A 24,434-nucleotide genomic window follows, 5' to 3' on the forward strand; every position below is an offset into this window, starting at 1 on the left:
TTATCTAGATTGACGTAGATATGTGTCTGCATATTATTATATTTGTATATATATATGTGTAGTTGAGGTATCAGTGTGAGAATTTAAGACTCTAAGGTGTTTTCTCTGAGTCCTAATTTATCCAATTTGCTCTATGTGGGGAGGATGGTATGATCATTATGATAATTTCTATATATACATATATGTTTTGATATGTATTGTTCTCTCTAATAGTGCTTTGTTTTTTGCTCTATATGAATTATAAGTATCTGGTATTTCTTTGTATATAAGATATTTGTATGTTTCCAATTGAATCAACCATATCTATGTATCCCACTACAAGTATGGTATAGGTACAAAGTGCCCATTATGAACCAGCTGTAGACTGAGTAATTATATCAAGAATACTTAAAGAGGCATTGGAGCACAACAGAGCACCTACTCTGAAGAAATCACCAGGCAGGTGATGAAACGCGTCAGGTGATTTGGATGTTCACTGAGCCGCTGGATAACAGTATTCCATGACCCAGCTCATATCCCTAGTGGATTTTTGGAGGTTGCCTTTTTTGAGCCATATCATCGCTATACAATTGGTGCCACGATTGTGCTAGCTGCTATTTTACTACTTATACGGATTGCCGTCTTCACCTACATATCTATCACGGAGGTCCCGGAGTTCGTTCTGGGTATGAGGTGCGTGCGCATACAGACCACAATACGGGACTGAGTATCGGACCAGGTCTGTATTGCGCTTTCTACTCAAGCAGTTTAGCGACTTTGATTTCCATTCAGGAGTGGCGGTTTTCTCATTGTGGCATTTATGGCATATTCTCCTCCATACTACATGTGTTAGAAGCATTGAAGTGGGGTTCACCATCATCGCGGTGATGTATACTTTCCCCCATCAGTGTGGCCACACTTATTTTGAAGCTCCACTTCATGATCTTCCACGGGGTCATTGGACATTAGTATCCATTTGATGTGGGACATTTAGCTGGTTCTCTTTAAGAGTGATCGATCCCATGGTTCATCAGCCTTATTGATGGTTTACACAGTCGGTTCATCTGATTATTTATATGTCAAGTTGTTATCCACTGGCCAGTGTTGCATATTTTATGGTTCATTTTTAATAAAGTGTTTATATACATTTATTACCCACGGATGGTTGTATATTGATTGTGTTTATCAGTCATCAGCGCTGTTTTCTGTTGTGTTAAACATGGTTTTTGTTTCTGTCTCTCTTTACTGTAGTAGCAGACATCTACACGGAATGCGCTATGGTCCATTTTTATGTTTATTATACCCTCCAGCGCTGCATTTCTTTGTATGCAACTGTAACATAAGCTACATTAGTTACAAAAATTAAATAAAGAGATACTATTATGAAATGCTAACTAAAATATGATGACTAGGTTTCAATTTTAGGTGTTCAAAATTCCTTAGCTCTATTCTCTTTTATTGCTGATCTCATGGCAGGAGTAAACATACAGAAAATCAAATGAATAATTTGACCTATCAAGACTCTCAGAAAAAGTGTCATAGGTCACAAAACAATTTTAATGACATCTCAAAATCCCTTAAAATAAAGCATTTTTACAGGTATCACAGTGAGGATTGGTGAGTATGAAAGTATGGAAAAGCGTTCTAAAAAGTCCAGCAGCACTTGCATGCTTTATATATTTATTTAGTTGTTTTGCATTGTTATAGCAATGTGAACTAATTTGCTTTTTATTGTTCCTGCTTTTCTTTTTAAGTAAAAGTTTGCTTGCAATCCAAATATGTGTAGTATTATTATTATTTTACATATAATTTGTTCATAATGACAAGATGAATAACTGTTTTATTAATGCATTTATGCCCCTTATTGTTTTCAACTATTGTTATCAACTATTTTTCTGTGTTGCTCTTTTAACTCTTGCATTTCCATAACACATTGAACATGAGTATTATTAACTAAGGAGTCTATTTATTACTTGTGCTCAGCACATTGCCATCTTCATCATCATTATCATCATCTTCAACAAAATGTATTTAAATAGCGCCAGCAAATACTGTCACAATTTACAATTTGGAACAAACACAGAAATAAACAATACTGGGTAATACAGACATAGAGGGAAGAGGGCTCAGCTCAAAAACTTACAAAGTATGGGACAATGGGAGTCTGATACAAGAGGTCAGGTTCCACATATTGCATATTGGATCAGACAGCATGCAGAGTTAAAGAGTGCCTCTTGAGCTATATGATCCAGTCAGACAGCAATGTCTGTCAGTGAGTCAGAGGGTTGTCGTCTTGTGTGAACTATGTAAAGGGTTGTAATAGCATAACCTAGGGAAGTTAAGAGGGTAGTTGAGGAATATTATAAGCTTGCCTGAAGAGGTGGGTTTTCAGAGTATGCTTGAAGGTTTGAAGACAAGAGGAAAGTCTTATTGTGGGAAGGAGGAAAATCCACAAAGTGGGTGCAGCCCAAATTAAATCCTGTAACTGGGAATGGGAGCATGTAATGAGAGTGGATGAGAGACACAGATCTTGCGCAGACTGGAGGTGTCAAGTTGGTAAGATAAGTGAGGATGTGTATGTAGGTGCAGTTTTGTTGATGCCTTGTATGATAGTATAAGCATTTTATATTGGATTCCGTAAAAAAGAGGCAACCAATGTATAGACTGACAGAGTGGCTCAGCAGATGAAGAACGATTTGCAAGGAAAACCAATCTAGCAGTTGCATGCAAAATAGATTGTAATGGTTGTCTGATTTGGGGAACACCAGTAAGAAGGGAATTGCAATAGTCAATGCCAGAGATAATGAGTCCATGAATTAAAGTTTTTGCAGTGTGTTGTGTGAGATATATAGGTATTCTGGAAATGTGAGGAGCAAAGGATAGTTCTGAAAATTTAAACTGAAAGAGCAATTAGATAGGTAAGATGAGAACCATGGTTGGAAAGTGTGTTGAAGACCTAGGGATTTTAGCTTTTGTATGAGAAGAGAGTGGTCAACAGTGTCAAATGCAGCAGAAAGATCCAGGAGAATTAGAGTATAATAGCCTTTAACTTTAGTCAATGCAGTGTTGCAAACAAAAGCCGGCCTGAAGGGGATCCAATAGGTTGTTTGCAGAAAAAAAGCATGGGTGGCAAGTGCCATAGGTAATATGACGCTAATTTGACACTGCAATACATTATGTTGTATTGCAGATATTTATTATGGTGGGGCTGCTCTGTGAGCCCTGGTAAATATCCCTACAGTCTACAAAATAGTTTTACTCTTCACCGACAGCCTAACGCTGTCAGCAAATGCTACAAGTGAAATGTGCATGTGCAGCTAAAGTCCTGACCCAGCCGGGGAACCAGCAAAGCCTGACTTCACTACATCCCATAGGAACAGGCAATGCTTTTTGATGCTTTGTAAATCATTAACATCACAGCCCCATAGAGTTCCATGGAGACTGCAGGTAACCAACAAAAAGTAGGTTAATGCAGGATAAATCTCTGATTTCTCCTGTTTTAACCTCTTCATAAATTGAGTAGATTGATGGCCATTCTCAGAGAAAACAGCTGTTTTCTCTGGGTTTAATGGCTCATCGCACCTTTGTAAATAGACCCCCAAGTGACAACTATTACATGGATCTTTTCAATTCTGCAATGTATGGTTTTGCTATATCTGGATGGATGACTAAGTTGGTATGTACAGTATAAAAATAGAGCTAAGAAGATTGGTGCATATCTATAGATATTTATAGACAAGAGACACAGTTCATATTAGTCATTTTATCAATCTAATGCCAAATTATGCAAAGTAACATAAACATTCCAAACAGCTCACAGGATATAAATATGTAAACTGATAGACAATAACTTTAAGTGACTTTCGGTGAAGACAAACTACACTAATGCTGGCAATACATTCTGCAATATTGCAGCTAATGTCCGGTGATTCTCCTGATATTGCAGTGTGTGTGGCCCAAAAACAATCGTTATGCCTTACAATCTGAATCGGATCTGTACTGGATAATTTCGTAAAATTTGATTAGAAGATTATTGCTTCTAACCACTATTACCCTATGTGTGGAGAATTCTCCCGACCACACTAACAAGTTCCAGTTATGCTGAAAGTGATCCAGTCACTAGGTCTTGTTGTTCTCTTTAAGATAGGCTCTTTTGTTGCTTAAAAAGGGAAAAATCCCTTCCCCATGATAAGATTTACAAAGGATAGCATAATTTGCACAGTAATTTACAGTAACATCCTCTGTACAATATGTTCGATGAATATTACATTTATTCAATTTATTCCAAAATATGTAACAATATGTTAGTCCATGAATTTTATTAATGCAGAAAAATTGTAAAAGTGTGCACTACTAGCCTTAATTGAATATTTTCCTCAATTCATCAAACAAATTGTTGAGGTCAAATCTTGTTCAACAGTAAATTGTAGCCTGTGCACTACTGGAAAATGGAACTGTTGAGGAGAATGGTTCTATGCATTTGTAATCTTCCAGCTAACTGCTGTTAAGTTAATGAAGAAACAAAAAGAGAAAGAAAGAGAAAAATCCACCATTTTTATTTTTGTTTATATGGATTACAAATGGATTTAATATTTGTTTTAACATTTATTGAGTTAGGTAATAAATCAGTCTCACCCTGCAGTCTGCACCCTTAACCCTATTCCCTTCCAAATTCTCTGTTTCCTCTCCTTCACTGCATGGCCTCTAGCATTATCTCTTTGCACTGGAAAATCCCATCCTCCTTTAAACATACGCACTCCACCCTAGGGGGCTGATTCATATTCAGACTTATGTCCCTTTGCGTGCCATATCGGGGGGTGGGAAGGGGTTAACAAATGTAGGTAGTGTACAGTGATGACTGGCACGGCATAGTCTTTGTATTAAAACTACATGTATGTATGCTACTAGATAGCAAAGAACATTTCTATGCAAGTAAGAGAGAATATAACAACCCATTGTGTGTACAGTATGAACTAAGAGCATCCTGATTTATGTTCTTATTGCATAAAATGTAAAAAAAACAAAAAACTTTTTTATTAATGATTATTGTATGATAAATTTGTTAATTTGTTTTACAGAATAGCTATTTGCATGTGTTTTTATGGGACTTTATATTGCACTTTTTCATGTGTGTAAACTGCACTGTGTTCTGTGTTACGGCAAGTAACATTTAAGCAGAGCGTAATTACAGCTACATTAAAATTGAAACGTATCTCCTTGGATTTGGGAAGTATGCTCAATTTCCCTGCTCGTTTTTCAAATGCAAATTGCATTCAGGTTGTGTCTGAACATGAATCAGGCCTTACATGAGCGTCTTGTGTATAACCTCCTATTTTGCTTTCACTCGCTCTCTTCTCGACTCTCTGCAATCAGACTTAGCATTCCACTCTCTTACTTACCATAATGTGTAATGGCCAGTTCTCAATTCTTTTCCTCCTGTTCCTCTCTGCAGCTTCTTAACTAACCAACTGCTCCTTCACTGTCTCCACCTCTGAAACATCCTCCACTCCCACTATCTGCTGGACTCCCATAAGGCTCTGTTCCCGGCCCTCTGCTTTTGTTGAAAGCCTCTTCTCTTTAGAAAGCAATTTGCTCATTCAACCACCACAAAACTCTTTTTGCTGACAACACCTAAATCTACCTTTTCTACTTATGTATCTGTCTGTTATCTCCACATGGATGTCCCAAAACTAGCTAAAGCTCAACATGTCCAAAATTAAGATTATCTCAGATATCTCTCACTATCAACAACACCAAAATTTCCTGCTGATTTTGATCTCATCCCTGACTCCTCTCTTTGCTTTATACCTCATATACAGTCTTTGCTGCTGTCCTGATAAATACATCATCATCATCTATTAATTTATTTATTTATATAGCACCACTAATTCCAAAGTGCTCTACAGAGAACTCACTCACATCTGCCCCATTGGTGCTTACAGTCTAAATCCCCTAACATACACACACACACAGACCAAGAGAGACTAAGGGCATATTAATAGCAGCCAATTAATGTACCAGTATGTTTTTGGAGTCTGGGAGGAAACCGTAGCACCCGGAAGAATCCCACACAAGCACGTGGAGAGCATACAAACTCCATACAGATAAAGCCATGGTCGGGAATCTAACTGAAGACCCCAGTGCTGTGAGGCAGAAGTGCTAACCACTAAGCCACCGTGCTGCCCAAATCCACCTTCATAGTATTGTTAGAGTATGCCTTTATCTTCTCCAAGATCGAACAAAAACCTTTATCCATTCTTTCATCATCTCCTGTCTCGACTACTGCAACTTCCTCCAATCTGGCATTCCCCTCACCCATCTATCCAAGCTTCAGTCCTAAATGTCACTGTAAAACAGATCTTCCCCTTTTGCCAGTCCACATCTCACATCTGCCACACCACTTTGCAAATTCCTACACTGGCTTTTCATATCCTTTATACTTAATAATACAATGTACTTATTGATGTTCCTATATTTGTTACAATGTTTATTAGTGGAAATAGCTTGCATGCATATAATCACCACTGTTTATGTTAAAGAGGACCTGTTAGTTTATAGATAAATATATTTTTATATAGTGTCTTTTGCTGTATGTTAAGTGTTAAAAAACAAAAAAACTGAGGTTATCTATAATCCCTCTGCCTGGATAATAGCATAGAAAAGCAACATGTGTTATATACAAATGTAAAGACTTGGTTTGGGAGTCAACTGCATACAGCATTGTGCTCTACCATGGCAGCTTCTTTCATTCAAGTCAATGCCATCTGAGAAACCACAGAGCTGTGATCTAGCTGCCTGGAAGCAATCATAATGCTGTATTTTGCCATGGCCATTTGCATACAGAATGGCATAATATGTATAAATTATTGCTAATAAATAATGATAAATAAAGGCAACATTTTCTTTGCTCTTTGATTTTAACCTTTTCACATTACAAAAGGTAATATGTGAGAATTCAGATAAAGTCTAAAAAGCTATAGGGCCTAATTAAACATTAATATTGCACCTTAAAAAATAAAATAAAAAACAAAACTTGGCAGGAAAAAAAATAAAACAAATATTTTGAGGAAATAGAAACATACCTGAGTGTATAAAGTACCCTTCCATCATTCCATATCCGCAACATCCGGTTTGGGGTTGTTATCCAGTGAGCATCCGCTTTCTTGGAGTTACGGAAAAATGTGTCCGGTATCCAGATCTTACCAACCATATTACTGTTTAGTCGGAGTACTTTTATAGTGCTATTGAATTTCAGGCGTCTGTCATACCAGGTTTGTGCAAAAAATATATCAATAGTATATTCCTGTAATAATAAAAAACTTAAATGAAGTTTGTAAATCAAAACTTTTTAACTATCTTACATTTGCCCATACAACTCAAGTTGACTTGAGACCACTGCTAGCTGGCACTTGACCTAAAGGAGCTACCCATATGCAGACATGTTCTCCCTTTGACGTGGTCCCCCATGTAACAGTGAGATAGGATCCAGTCCTTGGTACTAAGCCTGACTTCTACACAAGAGAATGGAAGGCATTGCCCAGATGGGGCTTTCTGGAAGGTGATCCGAAAAGCAAACATTTGATTTAAACAAATTTAATATAGCACTAACTGGCTTGAGTTAATTAAAGAATATTAAGACTGTGAGAGAAAATTACTGATGTCAGATGGGAAAAAAATCTGTTTGCTTGGATACATCTACTGTTCATATTGTATCTATTCATAAATCACGGGGTGCACACAGTACAGATTAATACTTACACATATGTGTTAAAAAAATCATGTGTTTTCATGGATTGTTATTTTATTACATTGCAATAGTATTATAAATGCTTTACTTAGTCAAGCAGAGCAAAATTTTGCATGGATGTCAAGGACTGCTACAAAATGTTCCTTAACATGATCAATAAGGGAGTTTATCACTAATCACTGTATAACTGCCCAGGAATAATCACTATTCTACAAACACATTTTTTTTAGGGTTGAGAAAATAAAACTTAATTTTTCTCAAAGTATATTTTGTTAATATGGTCATGTTTTTAAATGGCTGTTCAAGAACTGATTGACACTTACTAAATGGTGTTGTTAAAGAAGAATTTCATGTAAAATTTGTTACCCTTGATCCCAGTCCTCCCAAATAAATATACTGAACTACAGGAAATGTACCAGCATATGTAACAAAAAAAGTTCATAAAAGTTCAAACTGTTATTGAAATCACCACCTTGTACATTTATTACTAAAACTAAAATATATTCATTAACAGAAGTGATTCAGTATTATACATTGCTCGAACAATTATCATTTTCTCTTGACAATCTCTCCATCATATGAAGAATCTAAGGGTCTAAACTGACATCTTTGCTTATATTAATATGGATTTTGAGATATATCTCTGACCTTCAGTTTTATCATATAGATTAAAATATAAAGATGACTTTCCTGCAACTTGCTGCATCCAAATTCAGTACCGTCATATTTGCTGATATATAAAATGATGCTGTATAGTTGCAGTTAATGAACAGAACATCAATACAAACGAAGTTCTAAAGAGCAACCTTTTCTTGTGGTGATAAATCGTCTACACTGACTTAGATAAGGGTATGTGTATAATATAAATCTGTGTAATTTGTCGCTAAGATTTTGCCAACTTGCTAAACAAATGTGTTCACTGGTAAATGTTAACTATAGTTTTGAATGCAGGGCTGTTGCTGTATTTTGTGATTTGTTGTTGAGAAAATGTCATCTTGGTAGCATTTCCATAATCAATGGCATGGGTTCTTAATCGTTGGGCTTTGGTTCAGATTAAATCTTGTAGTTGGCTTTGAAACATATGGTTCAGTTTTCACTGGCCCGTACAGATAAAGCTTGATTTATTTTCACCTCCAACCATACCACACTTCAATAGTTTACTTCTAGGGTTAGAGCAAAGTGATTGGGTACCTTTCCTGCACCTCTAAAGCACTTGATTGTGACATCTGGCTAAACAATTTATCCACATCTTTATTTAAATTTCTCATCTTCAGACAATCAGACAACTGTCATTTATCGATTTGTATAACTAATCAAGGAAAGCCATCTGAAGGCATTAACTACATCAAAATAAAATAGTGTGAAAGAGGTGGGCTGTACTGTGTGAAACTGAAACATTCACTTCTAGCAATTAGTAACTGGTATACTGGTTAGCTGGTTATACACAAATATTTGAAGATCATGGGCCTCCAATAGCATGGGGTCCCATTAATTGACATTGTGACCTATAATTTAAAACCCCTGAGCGATGAGCTAATATTATTAAATGGTAATATTCTATAGCATTAAAAATATATGAATAGAAATGCTGTACTCACCATATTTATAGCATTTACTGGTCCAATGCTGTTAACATACATGTCCGTATGAATTACTGTAGGTTTAACTGTTAATAATGAAAGTACATAACTTTAACATTATAGAATGTAGGCAACAGATACAATGTTTCAATTTATCAGTTTTAGTCTTGAAATATATATTTCATATAATGATGACAAATTAAGTAAACTGCTTATATCTGTAGTCAGAACCACGTGATCTATTGAGACAAATCTGCATTGTAAACTGGTGCGAAAACAGTCTCACAAATAGATTTCTAAATCTCTGATAGTAATTTTTTCATTAAGGTATATCATCATCATCAGCTATTTATATAGCGCCACTAATTCCGCAGCGCTGTACAGAGAACTCACTCACATCAGTTCCTGCTTCATTGGAGCTTACAGGCTAAATTCCCAAACATGCACACACACATAAAGAGACTAAGGTCAATTTAATAGCAGCCAATTAACCTACTAGTATGTTTTTGGAGTGTGGGAGTAAGCTGGAACACCCACGCAAACACAGTGAGAACACAAACTCTGCACAGATAAGGTCGGGAATCGAACTCATGAGTCCAGTGCTGTGAGGCAGAAGTGTTAGCCACTAAGCCACTGTGTTGCCCACATGCACTACATGCACCTTTATGCAGGCAGGTTTTAGTAATCTGCATATTTAAAGATATACTAACTTGTATTATAATTATTCTCAAACTAGAAAATTAAATTGACCAGATTTTGGGTGACTGAAAAGCGCATGTCTGCAACTATTGCATTTGGACCACCTATCTCATTATGTCCCTCCAAAGTTATGTAAATATTGTTTATTTTGTTTAACATAAAAGTTGTGCAAAAGCTTTTAATAGTCTATGTATAATCCCCACCCCTCCAATATATTATAATATTCCTGGCCACAAAAATGAAATAAAGTGCGTGTGTTGGTGGAAGGGGGGTATTATATAGATGGAGCTGTCTTTATTGTCGTATTTGGCTATATTTGTAAGTGTTGCTCACTAACTATATATTTTGTGTGAAAGAACAGCGTAGTGTGTGACATATTGTGACATTCTGTAAAATGTGAACGAATAGAGTTACATAAAGTGCAAAGAGATCTAATCCACTTCTATACTGAACCCCCAAAGCATTATTGTGCCTGTCCCATATTTAAAAAGCAATGTCACAAGCACATTAAGAGTTGTGTTATCCAAGAGGTTGGGGAGGAATTTTAAATAAATAATAATAAAATAATAAAAAAGTGTAATAAATGATCCCAATGCAAAAAAAAAAATATGGTAGTTCAAACCTTAAATTTAGATGACATATCAATTAATGCAAATAAGAGAAGGTAACAAATATATTAATCGATAGGAGTACTATTGTACTGTTATACTGTATTTTCTAGAAAATGTTTGATGAAAGGATTTTTATGAAGTCAAAAATGTAATTTTAGAAAAAAAATCACTTTAATGAGAAATTACAATATAAGGAAATAGAGCACAAATCTAGCATTTGTCCCACCACACATTACAATGTGCATAAACATCATTTATGAGTTTCAAAACTTAATAATGCAAATACCACTGTGTGTGCTGATAGATTGGCTTGTTGCACTGTTCACCCTTTTCGCACTACAATTTACATGATTGCCTTACAAACTCTTTTATTTTGGGCTAATGACTACTATTTAAATCACAAAACATGAAGTGTTGGTAGCTCTTGAGGAATCAGTTTGGGCATCTCTGATCTAGATTGCAAGTTCTCAAGAGCAGGGCCCTCTTTACCCTATGTATTATGTCTGCACCTTCTTTGTTTACCTCGAATGTACCTGTTATTTTTATTTTCTAGTTGTGTGAATGTTATGATTTTCCATTTACTTTTTGCATACCAAATTTGTACTTGTTTTTTGTACTATGTTTGTTTTGTATTTTTTTTATTAGCAACCTTGCAATTTGTCTTCTGACTGTCCGGCACTGCAGGATTTGTATCAAATTGATGATGATGATGAGCGTGAATTGCAACATATACACTACATACCTCCAATGTCAGGCCTGAGCTTGTTGTCATACCCCTTCAAAAGTCCATTTAAAATAGAAGTCACATCGTTATCATGGAATTTTCGTGTCAATAGCCATGTTTTATTAGATGGTGCATCTTCATAATCTTCATCTTCTTTCTGAACAGTACTGTAACAGCAAGTGGAGAAAAGATAGAATAAATGTTGTAACCAAACTATAAAGTGCAAACATTAACACTGTGACAAATGTCCACATTAGCAATAGCCAAGTGAATAATCATTGTGAATAATCATTGTGAATAATCATGTGTGAATGCATTCACATGTTCTGTTAATTTTGAGATTAAGTTACAATAACATTGGAAGCTCCCAAGTGTGTTGGGTGCTTTCCACTTGCCCAAAAATGCCCAACAATGCTTTTCCATTTGTCCCAATGTGACCCTGTATTTTAAAAAAATATTCAGGTATGATTTGATTGATGGGGTATGAGATGCAGACTTCCTTCTAGTAACCATGTTGATAAACACTGCAAAAAGTTTCTAAATAAATTACTAGTTTTTGACATTCTCTTCTCATTTTGCTCTGCATAACCCAATGTTTCTTCCTTGGGACCATTTCTGTTACCTGAAACTGGGAGCAGACAGGATCCATATAGCAATACAGCTCACATCATTGCCCATTCTGTCCAGTCATTTTCAATAGGGCTGAATAAAAGCACTATATTGAATTTTATTTCAATGGATGAAGTGATTCTGAGTTTGATTTGAATGTGAAGAGCACAAAATTAACCTCTTCCACTGTTAGGGGTACCTGAGCACATGTTAACATGGACAGATTAATGTTTCTGCATGTATGCAGGAGTATCAGTCGGAACGCACACATTAACCAGTGGAGTGCATGATTATATGCAGCATGCCTGAATTTTCACAGGCGTATACTGTGTAAAGAAACACTGGAAAATGCAATAGGAGCTCAAGAGTGAGGTTGTTCTTGTTTTCATTCCTGATTTGGAATGTTTACTGATTCCTCCATTCTCCCAATCACTGTCACACATCTGGTAATCTCTGGTTTGACCTCAGCTATGTTCCTGAACTTGAATTTAATGCCTACTGCTGTGACCTTGGCTACATTTCTGCATGGTCTGCCTTGAACGCATGTTCTAAGCGTTAGTTACTTATCAGTACTTGTGTTACTCTGTATATTACCAGTGATTTTGCGTACCAAACTTAAGATTCCACTGTGTGTGTGTATAAGAAAGGTAGGCAATTGGAATCTTGGACTGCAGCAAGACTGCTAAGTGTGCAGTTTAGAGGGCAGAGATGCGTTTGAGGGGATTCCCATTGCCCAGAAACACTGCCCCACACTCAGAGGAAACAGCATCTAGGAATCTCCCAGTTAATGCCTTCATTAAAAACTATAACACATTTTCTGCATTCTAAGGGCTAGATTTACTAAGCTGCGGGTTTGAAAAAGTGGAGATGTTGCCTATAGCAACCAATCAGATTCTAGCTTTCATTTATTTAGTACCTTCTACAAAATGACAGCTAGAATCTGATTGGTTGCTATAGGCAACATCTCCACTTTTTCAAACCCGCAGCTTAGTATATCTAGCCCTAAGACTCATATTTGTTGGGATCTCTCTAAGTTTTAATCAACTTTAGCTTTAACAAAATGGCCATCACTATTGATCTTAAGGTATTAAGAAGTTTACGTTGAGTGAGACATATCAGCCGCTAAGAATTTTAATGTAAGTCCTTTAATGTGCCTTCTTCACCCCTTTATCTCATTTTGGTAATACCGCTTTCAAAAAATGTGTATTCTTTTTTGCACCACTCTGCAAAACTAGGCACACTGATGTACCTGCTTCATAATTTGTAAGGAATACTCTGACTCCAACCAACCAGTCTCCTCTACCAATGCTGTGATTTTGGATAACATGATATGCCTGGTTGGAATCTAGGTGTTCTAGTTTAGCACTTGTAAAAGACCCCTGCTGCATTTACTTTTTAATTCATTGGGCTAAGTTGCAACAACCATCGGAAAAGAATATCGACTTCCAATTTTGACATTACAGACATTTATGATTTGAACACTACACCAATGAGTATGACAAAAATATGAAATTAATTAAATCATAATTAAAATTAATTTTGAAGTTATGAAAAGTAAAATGATAGCTGCAATAGGTCTCATCTAGAGTTGTATGCATTTGCACATCAAATGTACATATAAAAAGAGACAGCAAAAAAAGAGTGCTTACAGAAATATGTTGAATTGGATGCATCTCAAGATGCGTCTAGCTGAAAAATAATAGTATGCACCAGACGTATGTCAGACATACAAGTGTGTATATTTATTAGAGATGTGCGCTAACCCTGGTTTTAGTTTTAGATGTGGTTTTAGTTCTAAAACGTGTTCGTGTTTTGGTTTTGTGACAGGTTTTACCAAAGATATACGAACGGTTTTGGTTTTGGTTTTGGATCTGTATTTAATTAAAAATGTGAAAAATAAGTAAAATAATGTAATATTGAGCTTCTTTTGCTCCTATATTACTATTTATAGCATTAACATTCTTTTCCATTAATTTCCAGTCTATTTCTAATGAGCCCTTCACAACTAACCCAATTCTCAACAATTTTTGGCCAAAGTCTTCAGCGAATTGTCTTTATCAAGGATTTTGTAAAATTGCTACTGTTGCATTTGCTCTCTCCAATTCAATTAAAAAAATAATTAAACTGCACAATGTTGATATCTCACTTTAATTGCACCCAAACCTGGCAAACAGTTACAGTTTTTAGATAAAAATGGTGGCGGAGAGAGCAATGCGAGTCAGCTATCAATTAATAGCAAAACCAAACATTGGAAGGTCAATTTGCCATGACACCACTGGTCCCAGGATATAATCCTTACTGATGTTATGGCTTCCTAGTAACTGTCATAAGCTTTTAGAACTAGCAGGATAGGTCTTCATCTATAGCAGCCGTCTTTCCCGTAGAGTTGGACGCACTCATAGGTATTTGTATGCTCCCAGGACTTCAATCAAAATAATAAAAGCATATGCTCAAGAACTAGCATGTATATAGGAGGCAGAGAGTCAGGTGACTCAGTACATGAATAACCAGGGTCAGGCTAGAGGACGTGAGTCAGCAGCGAGCAAGGGGGTGGCCACAATCTGGATACACTCCAGCAGTCACAACTAGCGTGGTGGCTTGTGACATACAATTGACTGGTGCAAAATCTGGCATCAGAGTGCCGACACCCCTTCTTGAAGACCACCTATTCTGCACATCTAGGGCAGTCCCCTTTACCCGAGGGATGGACTAAGTGGACTAAGCTTCCTCAGATAGAATGATTCTGCAGCACTCCATCCACATAAATATATACAAGTCCCCTGGTTTGATTCAGAAGGGCAGAATTACGGCACAGATCTACCTCACTCCAAGGACAATACCATCTTGACTTGCACCATTTAACATTGTGATCTCTCACCATCTTTTAAATGTCTACTAATGCCACTATACATAGTTGAGGTATTGTGTCCACTGTCATCTTAATGAAGGATTTTCATTTGCTTTCTCCCATTCAATTGCAGTCAATACGGTTCTCTAACTCTATCACACAGCGTAAATCATCAGCCATCATATCTCCATGTAAACATGTATTCTTTGCCAATGCTAAATTCTGTCCTCTTAATTTCTAAGAATGTGGACTTTCAATTGCATTGTCTTGTAAAGACAGAAGATTTTGGCAACCAAATCTGCATCAATGTCAGTTCTCCATGCTGTGTAGGAAGTCCCAACATTGGCCTCTCTGTTTTACATATAACTTAAACTTATCTAAACTAACATATAAATATTATTTATATACATTCATTAATTTTATACATGGGTCTTGGGGACCACCACAGCTACAAGCCTGGGCAGTCCCATTTACCCAGGGGTTGGTTAGACAAAGCCATCACCGGGGGCATAATTCTTCAGTCCACCCTCCCCATAAATAGATTTGAGTCCACTGATTTTATTCAGAAGGGCAGCATTACGGCTAAGAGCATAAAAGTAAAACACGATAGGAAACCTCTTGGGATACCGAAGAATGCTCTGACCATCAAGATGGGTATTGTGTGCATAATTATTTATTTATAGTTGCAAGGTTAGGAAAGCTCTGCTTTTGGCTATCGATGAATGCTCTGCACATTGAGATGTGTATTGTGTGTGTGGTCTTTGAATTATTTAAGTATGGGTGCAGGCCACCTTTGTCTTATTGCTTTTATAAATGTCTTACTCTATTCATTCATACCACTGTATAGCCAATGACCTCTGCCTGTTACTTTTGCTTCACTGTCTATGATGGATGCCCTGTAACACTCAAATTAATTGCGTGTGTAGTCTTTAACGTTTCGTAGTATGGGTGCAAGCCCGCTTCGTCTACATCAACATTTATTTATATAGCGACAGCAAATTAGCTCTTTACAATAGGATATCTACTTGTCTAATTATCTACTGATGCCTCTGTCCGTTTGATGACATCTGTTTGTTACTGCCTTTTCACTCTCCATGATGCATGCTGTGTAAAGTTCCAAATTTAGTGTGTGCATAGCGTTTCAACATTTTTATCTCTTGCACCTTACACTAAATTTTGTTTGTTTTTTGATTTATCTAATGGTCTCGCTTCAGTTGGTGGCATAACAGATGACATTTTTTTTTTACAGCCACTGCAATGTTCTACATTCGGTCGCTGAATGTTTTTGGGGTGTGCAGCTACATTGACCCTCATGTGCAAACACCCTTTTTTATAATATGGATGTTCCTGAATGACTTTTTCAAAATTGAAAAGTATAGAAAATATTAGAATATATAGTGTTTTTGGGGTGTGCAGTTGCTGCCAAACCTCACAGGCAAACACCCTTTTTGTAATATGGATGTCACTGAATGACCCTTTTAAAATTGACAAGTATTGAAAAATAGTAAAGATTAGAAAATATAGTGTTTTTTTGGGGTGTGCAGCTACGTCAATTCTCAGATGCAAACATCCTTTGTTTAATATGGATGTTACTGAATGTCTTTCAAAATTGACAAGTATTGAAAATAGACAATATTAGAATATATAGCTTTTTTTGTTGTGTGTAGCTTCTGCTGAAGCTCATACGCAAATACTTTTTTGTAATATAGATGTCACTGAATGACCCTTTAGAAATTGATAAGTATTGAAAAATAGAAAGATTAGAATATATAGCATTTATTTGGTGTGTGCAGCCGTTGATGAACTTCACATGCAAATACACAGTTTTTTCAAAATTATTTCAGATGTCACTGCCCCACACAAGATTACTTTAACTAGAAAACCTTATAGTTTTAAAAGAAATATATCTATTTGTTTTTTGCATTCTGTTGCTAATAGTCATACAGCAAAAGCACAGTGTTTTCATCCACAAAATACACTACTTAGTTCAAGATGATATCTCAGTCTATATACTAATACTATTATATATGCATTACCAATAACTAGCAGCCACTAGTCCATCTACTCTACACTTTCTAAAAGATTGAGCTTAAAAGCAATTGATCAGCAAACTATTTTAGCTGATTAAACTCCACAGAACAGCTTCACAATAAACATATGATTATATTGCATTCTATGTCTCTCTTTCACCCTGAACACTATTTTCAGAGCAGAACACTGCAGTTAACCTTCTTCCTACACACTGTCTGTTCTAAAGCGATACTTGAGAAAACCAGGGAGAGCTATTTATACAGAAGATATCAATCCTCAACTCGCTTGAGTATTGCAAAAAAAAATTGGCTTGCAAAACCGAGTCATGACTCATTTTCATTCACTTCCCCAATGTCGGATCTTGACGGATTTCACCAAATCCAAACCGCTTATCTCTAATATTTGCATACAATAGCATAGAGATGTGGCCTGACAGTGTTTGCAGTAGATGTTAAAGTCACTTTACCCTATTTGTTCACAATATAATAATGTAATGAAGTCCCAAAGATACAAGAGAGAGCTTTGATTGTTGTTATTAACTGTGAAAGATGCATTTTCCACATCTGTTGTTTACCCGTTTGAAAATCAAATGGGAAACTTCTTTCCTTCTGTAAATGACAGTTTTGACTTGATATAGCTGCAACGCTAATGAATTAAGTACTATCAGCTGAAGGGATCAATACGCAAACCGCCAATCAGGAGTGGTCAGCTAATGCTACTGATAGTCATCATCATCATTGCTTACGTAACCCTTATTGTACTCATTCTATGCTTGTCTGTCCACATTCCGCTTCTCCAAATGTAAAAGGAAGTAAAGATCTGGATATTGACCTATGTGTACACATTTTTTGTACATGTGTCCAGTAAGGAAATGTGTTTCTTACGCTAAAGAAATCGGCATACATCCAACTCTAAGGGGCAGATTAAATTCAGCTGCGACTAATGCGGCGTTAAAACTAATACCGTTAATATGGTAATTTTAAGCCTGCTTTCTGCTCGCGGCTCAGAGAGCCGGTGTTGAAATTACCGTATAAGTAGTAATTACGCACATTATTTCCGTAACATTGGTAAAAATGCGCAGACCGCTTTATTTTTTACAGTAACGCGACCAATTGAATTTCCCCCATAAATGAACTCGAACATAAATGATTTTTTATTTGTATAAAATGTTCCTTTCACTGCTAAAAGTAATATCTAGTAGATTACACTTATTTAGACTATCACCTTTTAGCTGCCCTACATGAGCCCAGACAAACTAAGAAATAAGCTTTCAGATATAAATCCCCTGGCAGGCCAGGCTAGGATTTGTGGCAGGACACAAGTTGCTCACAGTCCAGGCACAATAGTATAGAAAGGTAAAAAATAGACAAAACAATATTTGTAATTTGAAACTATAGTAGCACCCTGGCTTTATATTTTTACTTATGCATATTTTGCCTTAATGTCAGATTTCATTGGGGCCATAATTGTATAGAAAGACCATTTCTTGAAGAACAAATAAAGCCATTTTTTGGCATTAAAATATATGAAATTATATGTCTTTCTGAGCTAAATCATGAACCATAAAGAATAGATGTGCTTGCATTTAACTGCATTTGTCCAATTTGCTGTCCACTCAAGCCAGATAATCCTGTGATTGCAATACTCTAGGGCGGGTCACAAGTCAGAGCCTCAGTAATTGGTTTACCAGATTTCTTTGTAAAATACCTGCTCTTTATAGATTGTAGATTGTCAGGGCCAAGATTAAGTGACATACTGTGGTTTATCATTGCACATAGACATTGGTAGTGCATAAATGCAACATTGACTGCACATGATGACACAACACCCTATTAACTGATTTTTTTTATTGATGTTTGCACTACTTGTATCATATTTGCAGAGATTGTAATATTAAATATGTAAATGGTAAATGAAATGAACTAAACTGCAACTTACCAGCTGGTTATATAAATATGTCTCTCTGACCACAAACTCCTTTCCTCTGTCTACACAACACTATAACTCCAGTCTTAGAGAAAGCAGCTCCAATGACAACATACAGTCTCCGGTGCCTCAAACATCAACCATGACACACCAAACAGACTCTTTAACTTTAAAAGTGCTACAGAATAGCTCTTTAATTTGTCAAAATAACCTACTTCACTTCTCTTTTATCTACCTTCTAATATCTACTATGAACACCTAACAGCCCTTTATCTCCTTCGACTTGTTCCTCTGTCCCCCTGAACCACCTGCTCCTTCCTCCCTCATAAGCCCATGAATTTGCCATCTACTTCAAAGACAACATTGACACCAATCCACATATCTCCTCATGCCAGATTCTGCACACCACATCCACCTTCTCCTGCACTCTTCAATCCACCCTCAATTCATTCTCCCCCATAACTGAGAGCAAAGTTTCTGCCTCTGAACACATTTCATGGTCTCATCCAAAAACCCGATCCCTCTGCCATATTCCATGTTTGATCCTCCATTGCATACATGCTTCTAGCTCACTTCTTAAACCTGTCTCTCTCCACTGGCACATGCTTATCACCTTTTAAATGCACACTCAATTAACCAATTCTAAATAAACCATCTCTGAACTACTACTTTTTGACTCTCTGCAATTGGGCTTCCGCCCCCCACCAATCCACTGACACTGCCCTCACAAGAGGGATCTTATTAATCTAGTAAAGCCTAAGAAACACTTTCTTAACCAGAGCCTACCAAGCTCACAATTATACTAATCATACATTTACACCCGAGCTACTGTTCCAAACTACACTCAGAGCCACACTTGCTACTTTTGCCTTAGCTCTGCCCTTTAACCAGTAGACTGTGAGCTTGCTCGTGAGCAGGCTCCTCCATAGTTTTCGTTTTCACACCTGTATTTATTTTTGTCTAACTTCTATGTCCTTGTTTTTGTATGCACTGTATTCCCAACTTTGTGGCACTGCAGAGCACTGTGGTACATTACAAATTATTATTATTATTATTATTATTATTATTAATAATAATAATAATAATAATAATAATAATAATAACAATTATAATAATAATAACAATACAAATTATAGTAACTAATCACTTCTACATCATAACTTATGGCATTTATATATAAATCTTCATAAGTGATTTTTTTTTGAACATTTCTATTTGTTGGCAACCCTCCATAATGATTGTGAAGTAACATCTTATACGTAGTTTGTTATGCATTACTTATTAAAAATATTAATTTATTATGATGCGCATTTAACTTTTTCTACTAAATTCATCTAATATATTGCAACACAAATGAAGGTTTCCGAGTATGATTTCCATTTACTTCTCTTGAATAACTATACTAAAGGCATTGTTTATCAGAAAAAAAGAATCCATTAACATTGTATTATTGTCGCAATGTATGATATATAATTGCTCAGGTAAATTTATGAACTTATAATTAGTTCAATTCTTCCTCAAACTATTAAATCCTCAATGGCACTTGACATATTTTGATTATGATGACGAAAATTATGTTGATCTCCACATCATGTGACATATTAAAAAGAGAACAATTTCCAACACATTTCCTTTCTATTCACTGATTCATTCACCATGTTGTTATAATAGCATAAATGTTTTATAGTTGCAATATATATCTTTTATAAGCACTTACTGTTAGTTAGTAAATGGATACACTTTAGAATGTGAACTGATTACAATTCCTCATCATAATCATTATTTTTATAGAATGCAGCTAAAGCAGCTTGTGCAACATATATAGTAAAATACCAGCATAGCTGACAATCTACATTGACATTTAATAAAATGTCAGGTACATTTAACAACAGTAAAATGAATGACAAGAGAAATAAATAAAATTGATTATCTCATTACAATGGCACCTGTCAAGGGATGGGTTATATTAGGCAACAAGTTGATGTGTTGGAAGCAAGAAAATGGGCAAGTGTAAGGATCTGAGCAACTTTGACTTGGGCCGAATTCTGATAACTAGATGACTGGGTCAGATCATCTCCAAAGTGGCAGCTCTTGTGGGGTGTTCCTGGTATACCCCATGAGTGGTTAGTATCTACTAAAAGTGGTCCAAGGAAGGACAACCCCAGGAGTGGTTAGCACCTACCAAAAGTGGACCAAGGAAGGACAATGGCTGCATGGTCATAGATGCCTAAGGCTCATTGATGCTCGTGGAAAGCGAAAGCTATCCCATCCAGTCCAATCACTCAGAAGAGCTACATTTGCACAAATTGTTGAAAAAGTTAATGCTTACTATGACAGAAAGGTGTCAGAACACAAAGTGCATGCTGCATATGGAGCTTCGTAGCAACAGACTGGTCAGAGTGCCCATGCTGAGCCCTGTCCACCGTCAAAAGCACCTACAATAGGCATATGAATGCCAGAACTGGACCATGGAGCAATGAAAGAAGGTGGCCTAGTCTGATGAATCATGTTTGCTTTTACATCATGTGCAAGGCCGGGTGTATGTTTACTGGGGAAGAGATGGCACCAGGATGCATAATAAGAAGAAGGGAAGCTGGCAGAGGAAGTGTTATGCTCTTGGGTCCTGCATTCATGTGGATGTTTCTTTGACACATACCCCCTACCTAAACATTGTTGCAGACTAAGTACACCCTTCATGGCAACGGTATTCCCTTATGGCAGTGGCCTCTTTCAGCAGGATAATGCTCTCTGCCACATTGCAAGTATTGTTCTGGAATGGTTTGAGGAACATGACAATGAGCTCAAGGTGTTGATTTGGCTCCAAATTCCTCAAATCTCAATCCGATCGAGCACCTGTGGGACGTGCTGGAAAAACAAATGCGAGCCATAGAGATCCACATTGCAACTTACAGGTCTTAAAGGATCTGCTTCTGACATCTTGGTTCCAGATAACACAGGACACCTTCAGATTTCTTGTGGCGTCCATGCCTCGACTGGTCAGAGCAGTTTTGGCAGCCCCAGGGAGACATAGACAATATTATTCAGGTGGTTTTAATGTTGTTCCTGATCAGTGTATATTGTAGATATTTAGATACATAAGGTTCTCTTTAACTAGAGAATGTGGCATTTTATTTGAAAATATAAAGATTGCCAAGTGATGGTAGGAAGGATATTATTAGTTTTAAAAAGTTTTTTTTTTAAATAAGGGATACATTGACTCAACTATGGCACCAAAATAGAACTAAATCTGCTAAAGCTCTGAACTGAGGCAAAAAAGAAGACATAAATACACATATGAAATTAATCGCTTACTGATATACTATATAAAAAAATTTAGCACTGGCTAGTTAATGCTGTATCTTCCATTTTATTGTATTCAAAGTGAATACTAGGTGCTTCGTCCATTAGACAAGAAATGATTTGATGTTATTGCATTGATGACACATGGACCTCTTGTAGCAAAAGTTGAATTAGATACAGTCTCAACTACAATGTTCTACTTCTATTTTGATATTGTGTCACTGCTCCAAAAAATGATCATTTGAGCTGTACATACATTTGTATATAGTCCTCAAAGTACAATATGATGAGACTTTGAGAACATGCTTTGAAAAAGCGAAGACAAAGTTCAAGGTTTTGTCTCTGCTTTTTTTTAACATTTTTCAGGACCCATGTTTACGAGTCTGAAGACCCCATGAACAGGTCAGTAAAAGCCAGAGATGCTCAGGGGATAGTCAGGAAACAGGGTGGGTTTCAGGAAATCTTTTGGGCTAGGGCCAAAGTTAGCCAGACTACTGTGTTATTGCTGAGGCTATGATAGTTTTCCGGTTTAGTACATATTGATTCATTAAATATTTGCCTGTGGCTAAACAATTTAGCATTTTTAATTGGCAGAACTTGGCCTAAAATAATGGCGGAGCACTCAGTATACTTGAACATTGTATTGCCATGACTTCACCTCTGTGAAACTCAAACTACTCAAATGTTGCCATGATTTACTCATCTCTATCAGCAAGCGAAAACTCAGGATGATGACATTACAGTTTTACAAATTTAGCCCTCCAGAACTAAATAAAAGTTTGCTCATAACAATATTCTATATCTGAAAAAACTATAAAACAATGTTACCAGCTGGGAAAATGTGGTGCAATGTTGCATGATGCCCCCAGAAATTTTGTTTGGCTAAATTGCAGCTCACAATTCCCCCATGCCTACAATTTTATTTTTAATTCTGCTTACAAATTGCAGTTTATTTAGATGTGCCATGATTTTCCAGACTCAAGCACCAATTACCCCGCCCACTCCCTATAAGCCTTAAACAATCCTTGTTGGAACAGCAGGAAGTACAACAAAGTTAGTGAGACCCAGGAAGGGTTCTTAAAAGTTACAATTCAATCATTTTTTCAGTGTTTCTTAGGGTTCAGTTTTGTCTGTAGTGTGTTATTTATTCTTTAAAAATTGTATCATTAATGTATTAGTGCATTTTGTTTGTTTTTCTTACATAACAGTTTAAATAGAATTCAATTAACTTTTATAAGGTTTTTTTTAAAAAAAAAATATTAATGAGGAGAAGGCTTAATAGGAGCTGCCTTTACCTATAGCCAGGTGCTCTCTGGGAGTGTCCTAGGCAACAACAGAAATTGGCTTCATTATCTGCAGCATCTGCTCCAGTATTTCAAACTGCCAAGAGTAGGTTCTATGAAATACTTGATGACGGTTGCCTGCAGTATATGTGTTTTTTCATGAATGTGAGCATATCCACATTGAGCGATAATCTCACACTGAGCACACATTTCACAATTACGCTTAAACATAGGCAGGAAAGGGTTTCTATGACATACTTGGAAAGATCTAACCATGGATGAAACTTATCCTGCTCATATTTAAAGAGAGCATAGCCAAGAATTTTAAATATGTTTCCACCACCCTTTTTCAGTATGTTCCTGATTTGGCTAGCTCTTCACTTTGTTTCACAGAACAAAGCACTCTTTCTCTGGCAGGCAGTTTTGATGAATTCGTAATAGTATATTGATTACCGTAAGGTTGTAGCAAAAGCACTGAAGCATTTTTTCTCTAACACATTTCCATTTCTTGATGTGTAACAGGTTGAAAAATATGTGGAAGTATTTCTTGGCAACGCAAAAGCACAGACTCTCCTTCCGATGTGGTTACCAGCAGGGTCTACACACTTGTCAGTTTGAATGATATCAGCATACTGTGTGCCATGATTGCTAATTCTTCATCACCACCTACAGCGTCATCTTCTATCTGTGTTTCATCATTGCTAATTCCGAGTTAATGACTCATATCAACAATATTATTCTGGCCAGCATCATCTTCATCATCATCCCAGCAGATTGGTTTGGAGAGGGCAGCAGATTGTTGCAGTGATCATCCTCATTATTCTGTTGCATACGGCAAAAAGCAAATGGGTAAAATGAATAGAAAATCCAGATTCACAGCGCTAAATTGTACCCAGGGATCTCTAAAAAAATTCTAAAAAAAATTGTTTACCATATATCAGGATGACTACAACATACAGATAAAAATAGATGGCAAGAATAAAAATAAAAATAATACAATAACCATCTAATTTAGTTCATTATAAACAATCTTCACTGTTGAATAGTGGAGGTTCACTCGTGATGCAGAGGTATAAATGATTTCCACTTCACCGTCA

General features: G+C 36.4%; 1 protein-coding gene across 2 annotated transcripts in view; it reads right to left on the bottom strand.

Annotated features, from left to right (window-relative positions):
- The window catches only part of GABRG2 (gamma-aminobutyric acid type A receptor subunit gamma2), a 96,674-nt gene that overhangs the window by 42,684 nt on the left and 29,556 nt on the right, over window positions 1-24,434 (bottom strand). For both annotated transcript variants that reach the window (XM_075209871.1, XM_075209870.1), the window contains exons 2-4: window positions 11,359-11,507; window positions 9,325-9,392; window positions 7,062-7,282 (exon numbers count right to left, since the gene is read on the bottom strand). In XM_075209871.1, the coding sequence (XP_075065972.1) occupies window positions 7,062-7,282; window positions 9,325-9,392; window positions 11,359-11,507 (438 nt within the window). The remainder of the gene's footprint in view (window positions 1-7,061; window positions 7,283-9,324; window positions 9,393-11,358; window positions 11,508-24,434) is intronic.

The sequence above is a fragment of the Mixophyes fleayi genome, chromosome 4 (assembly GCF_038048845.1).
Source record: "Mixophyes fleayi isolate aMixFle1 chromosome 4, aMixFle1.hap1, whole genome shotgun sequence".
Classification (NCBI taxonomy): Eukaryota; Metazoa; Chordata; class Amphibia; order Anura; family Limnodynastidae; genus Mixophyes; species Mixophyes fleayi.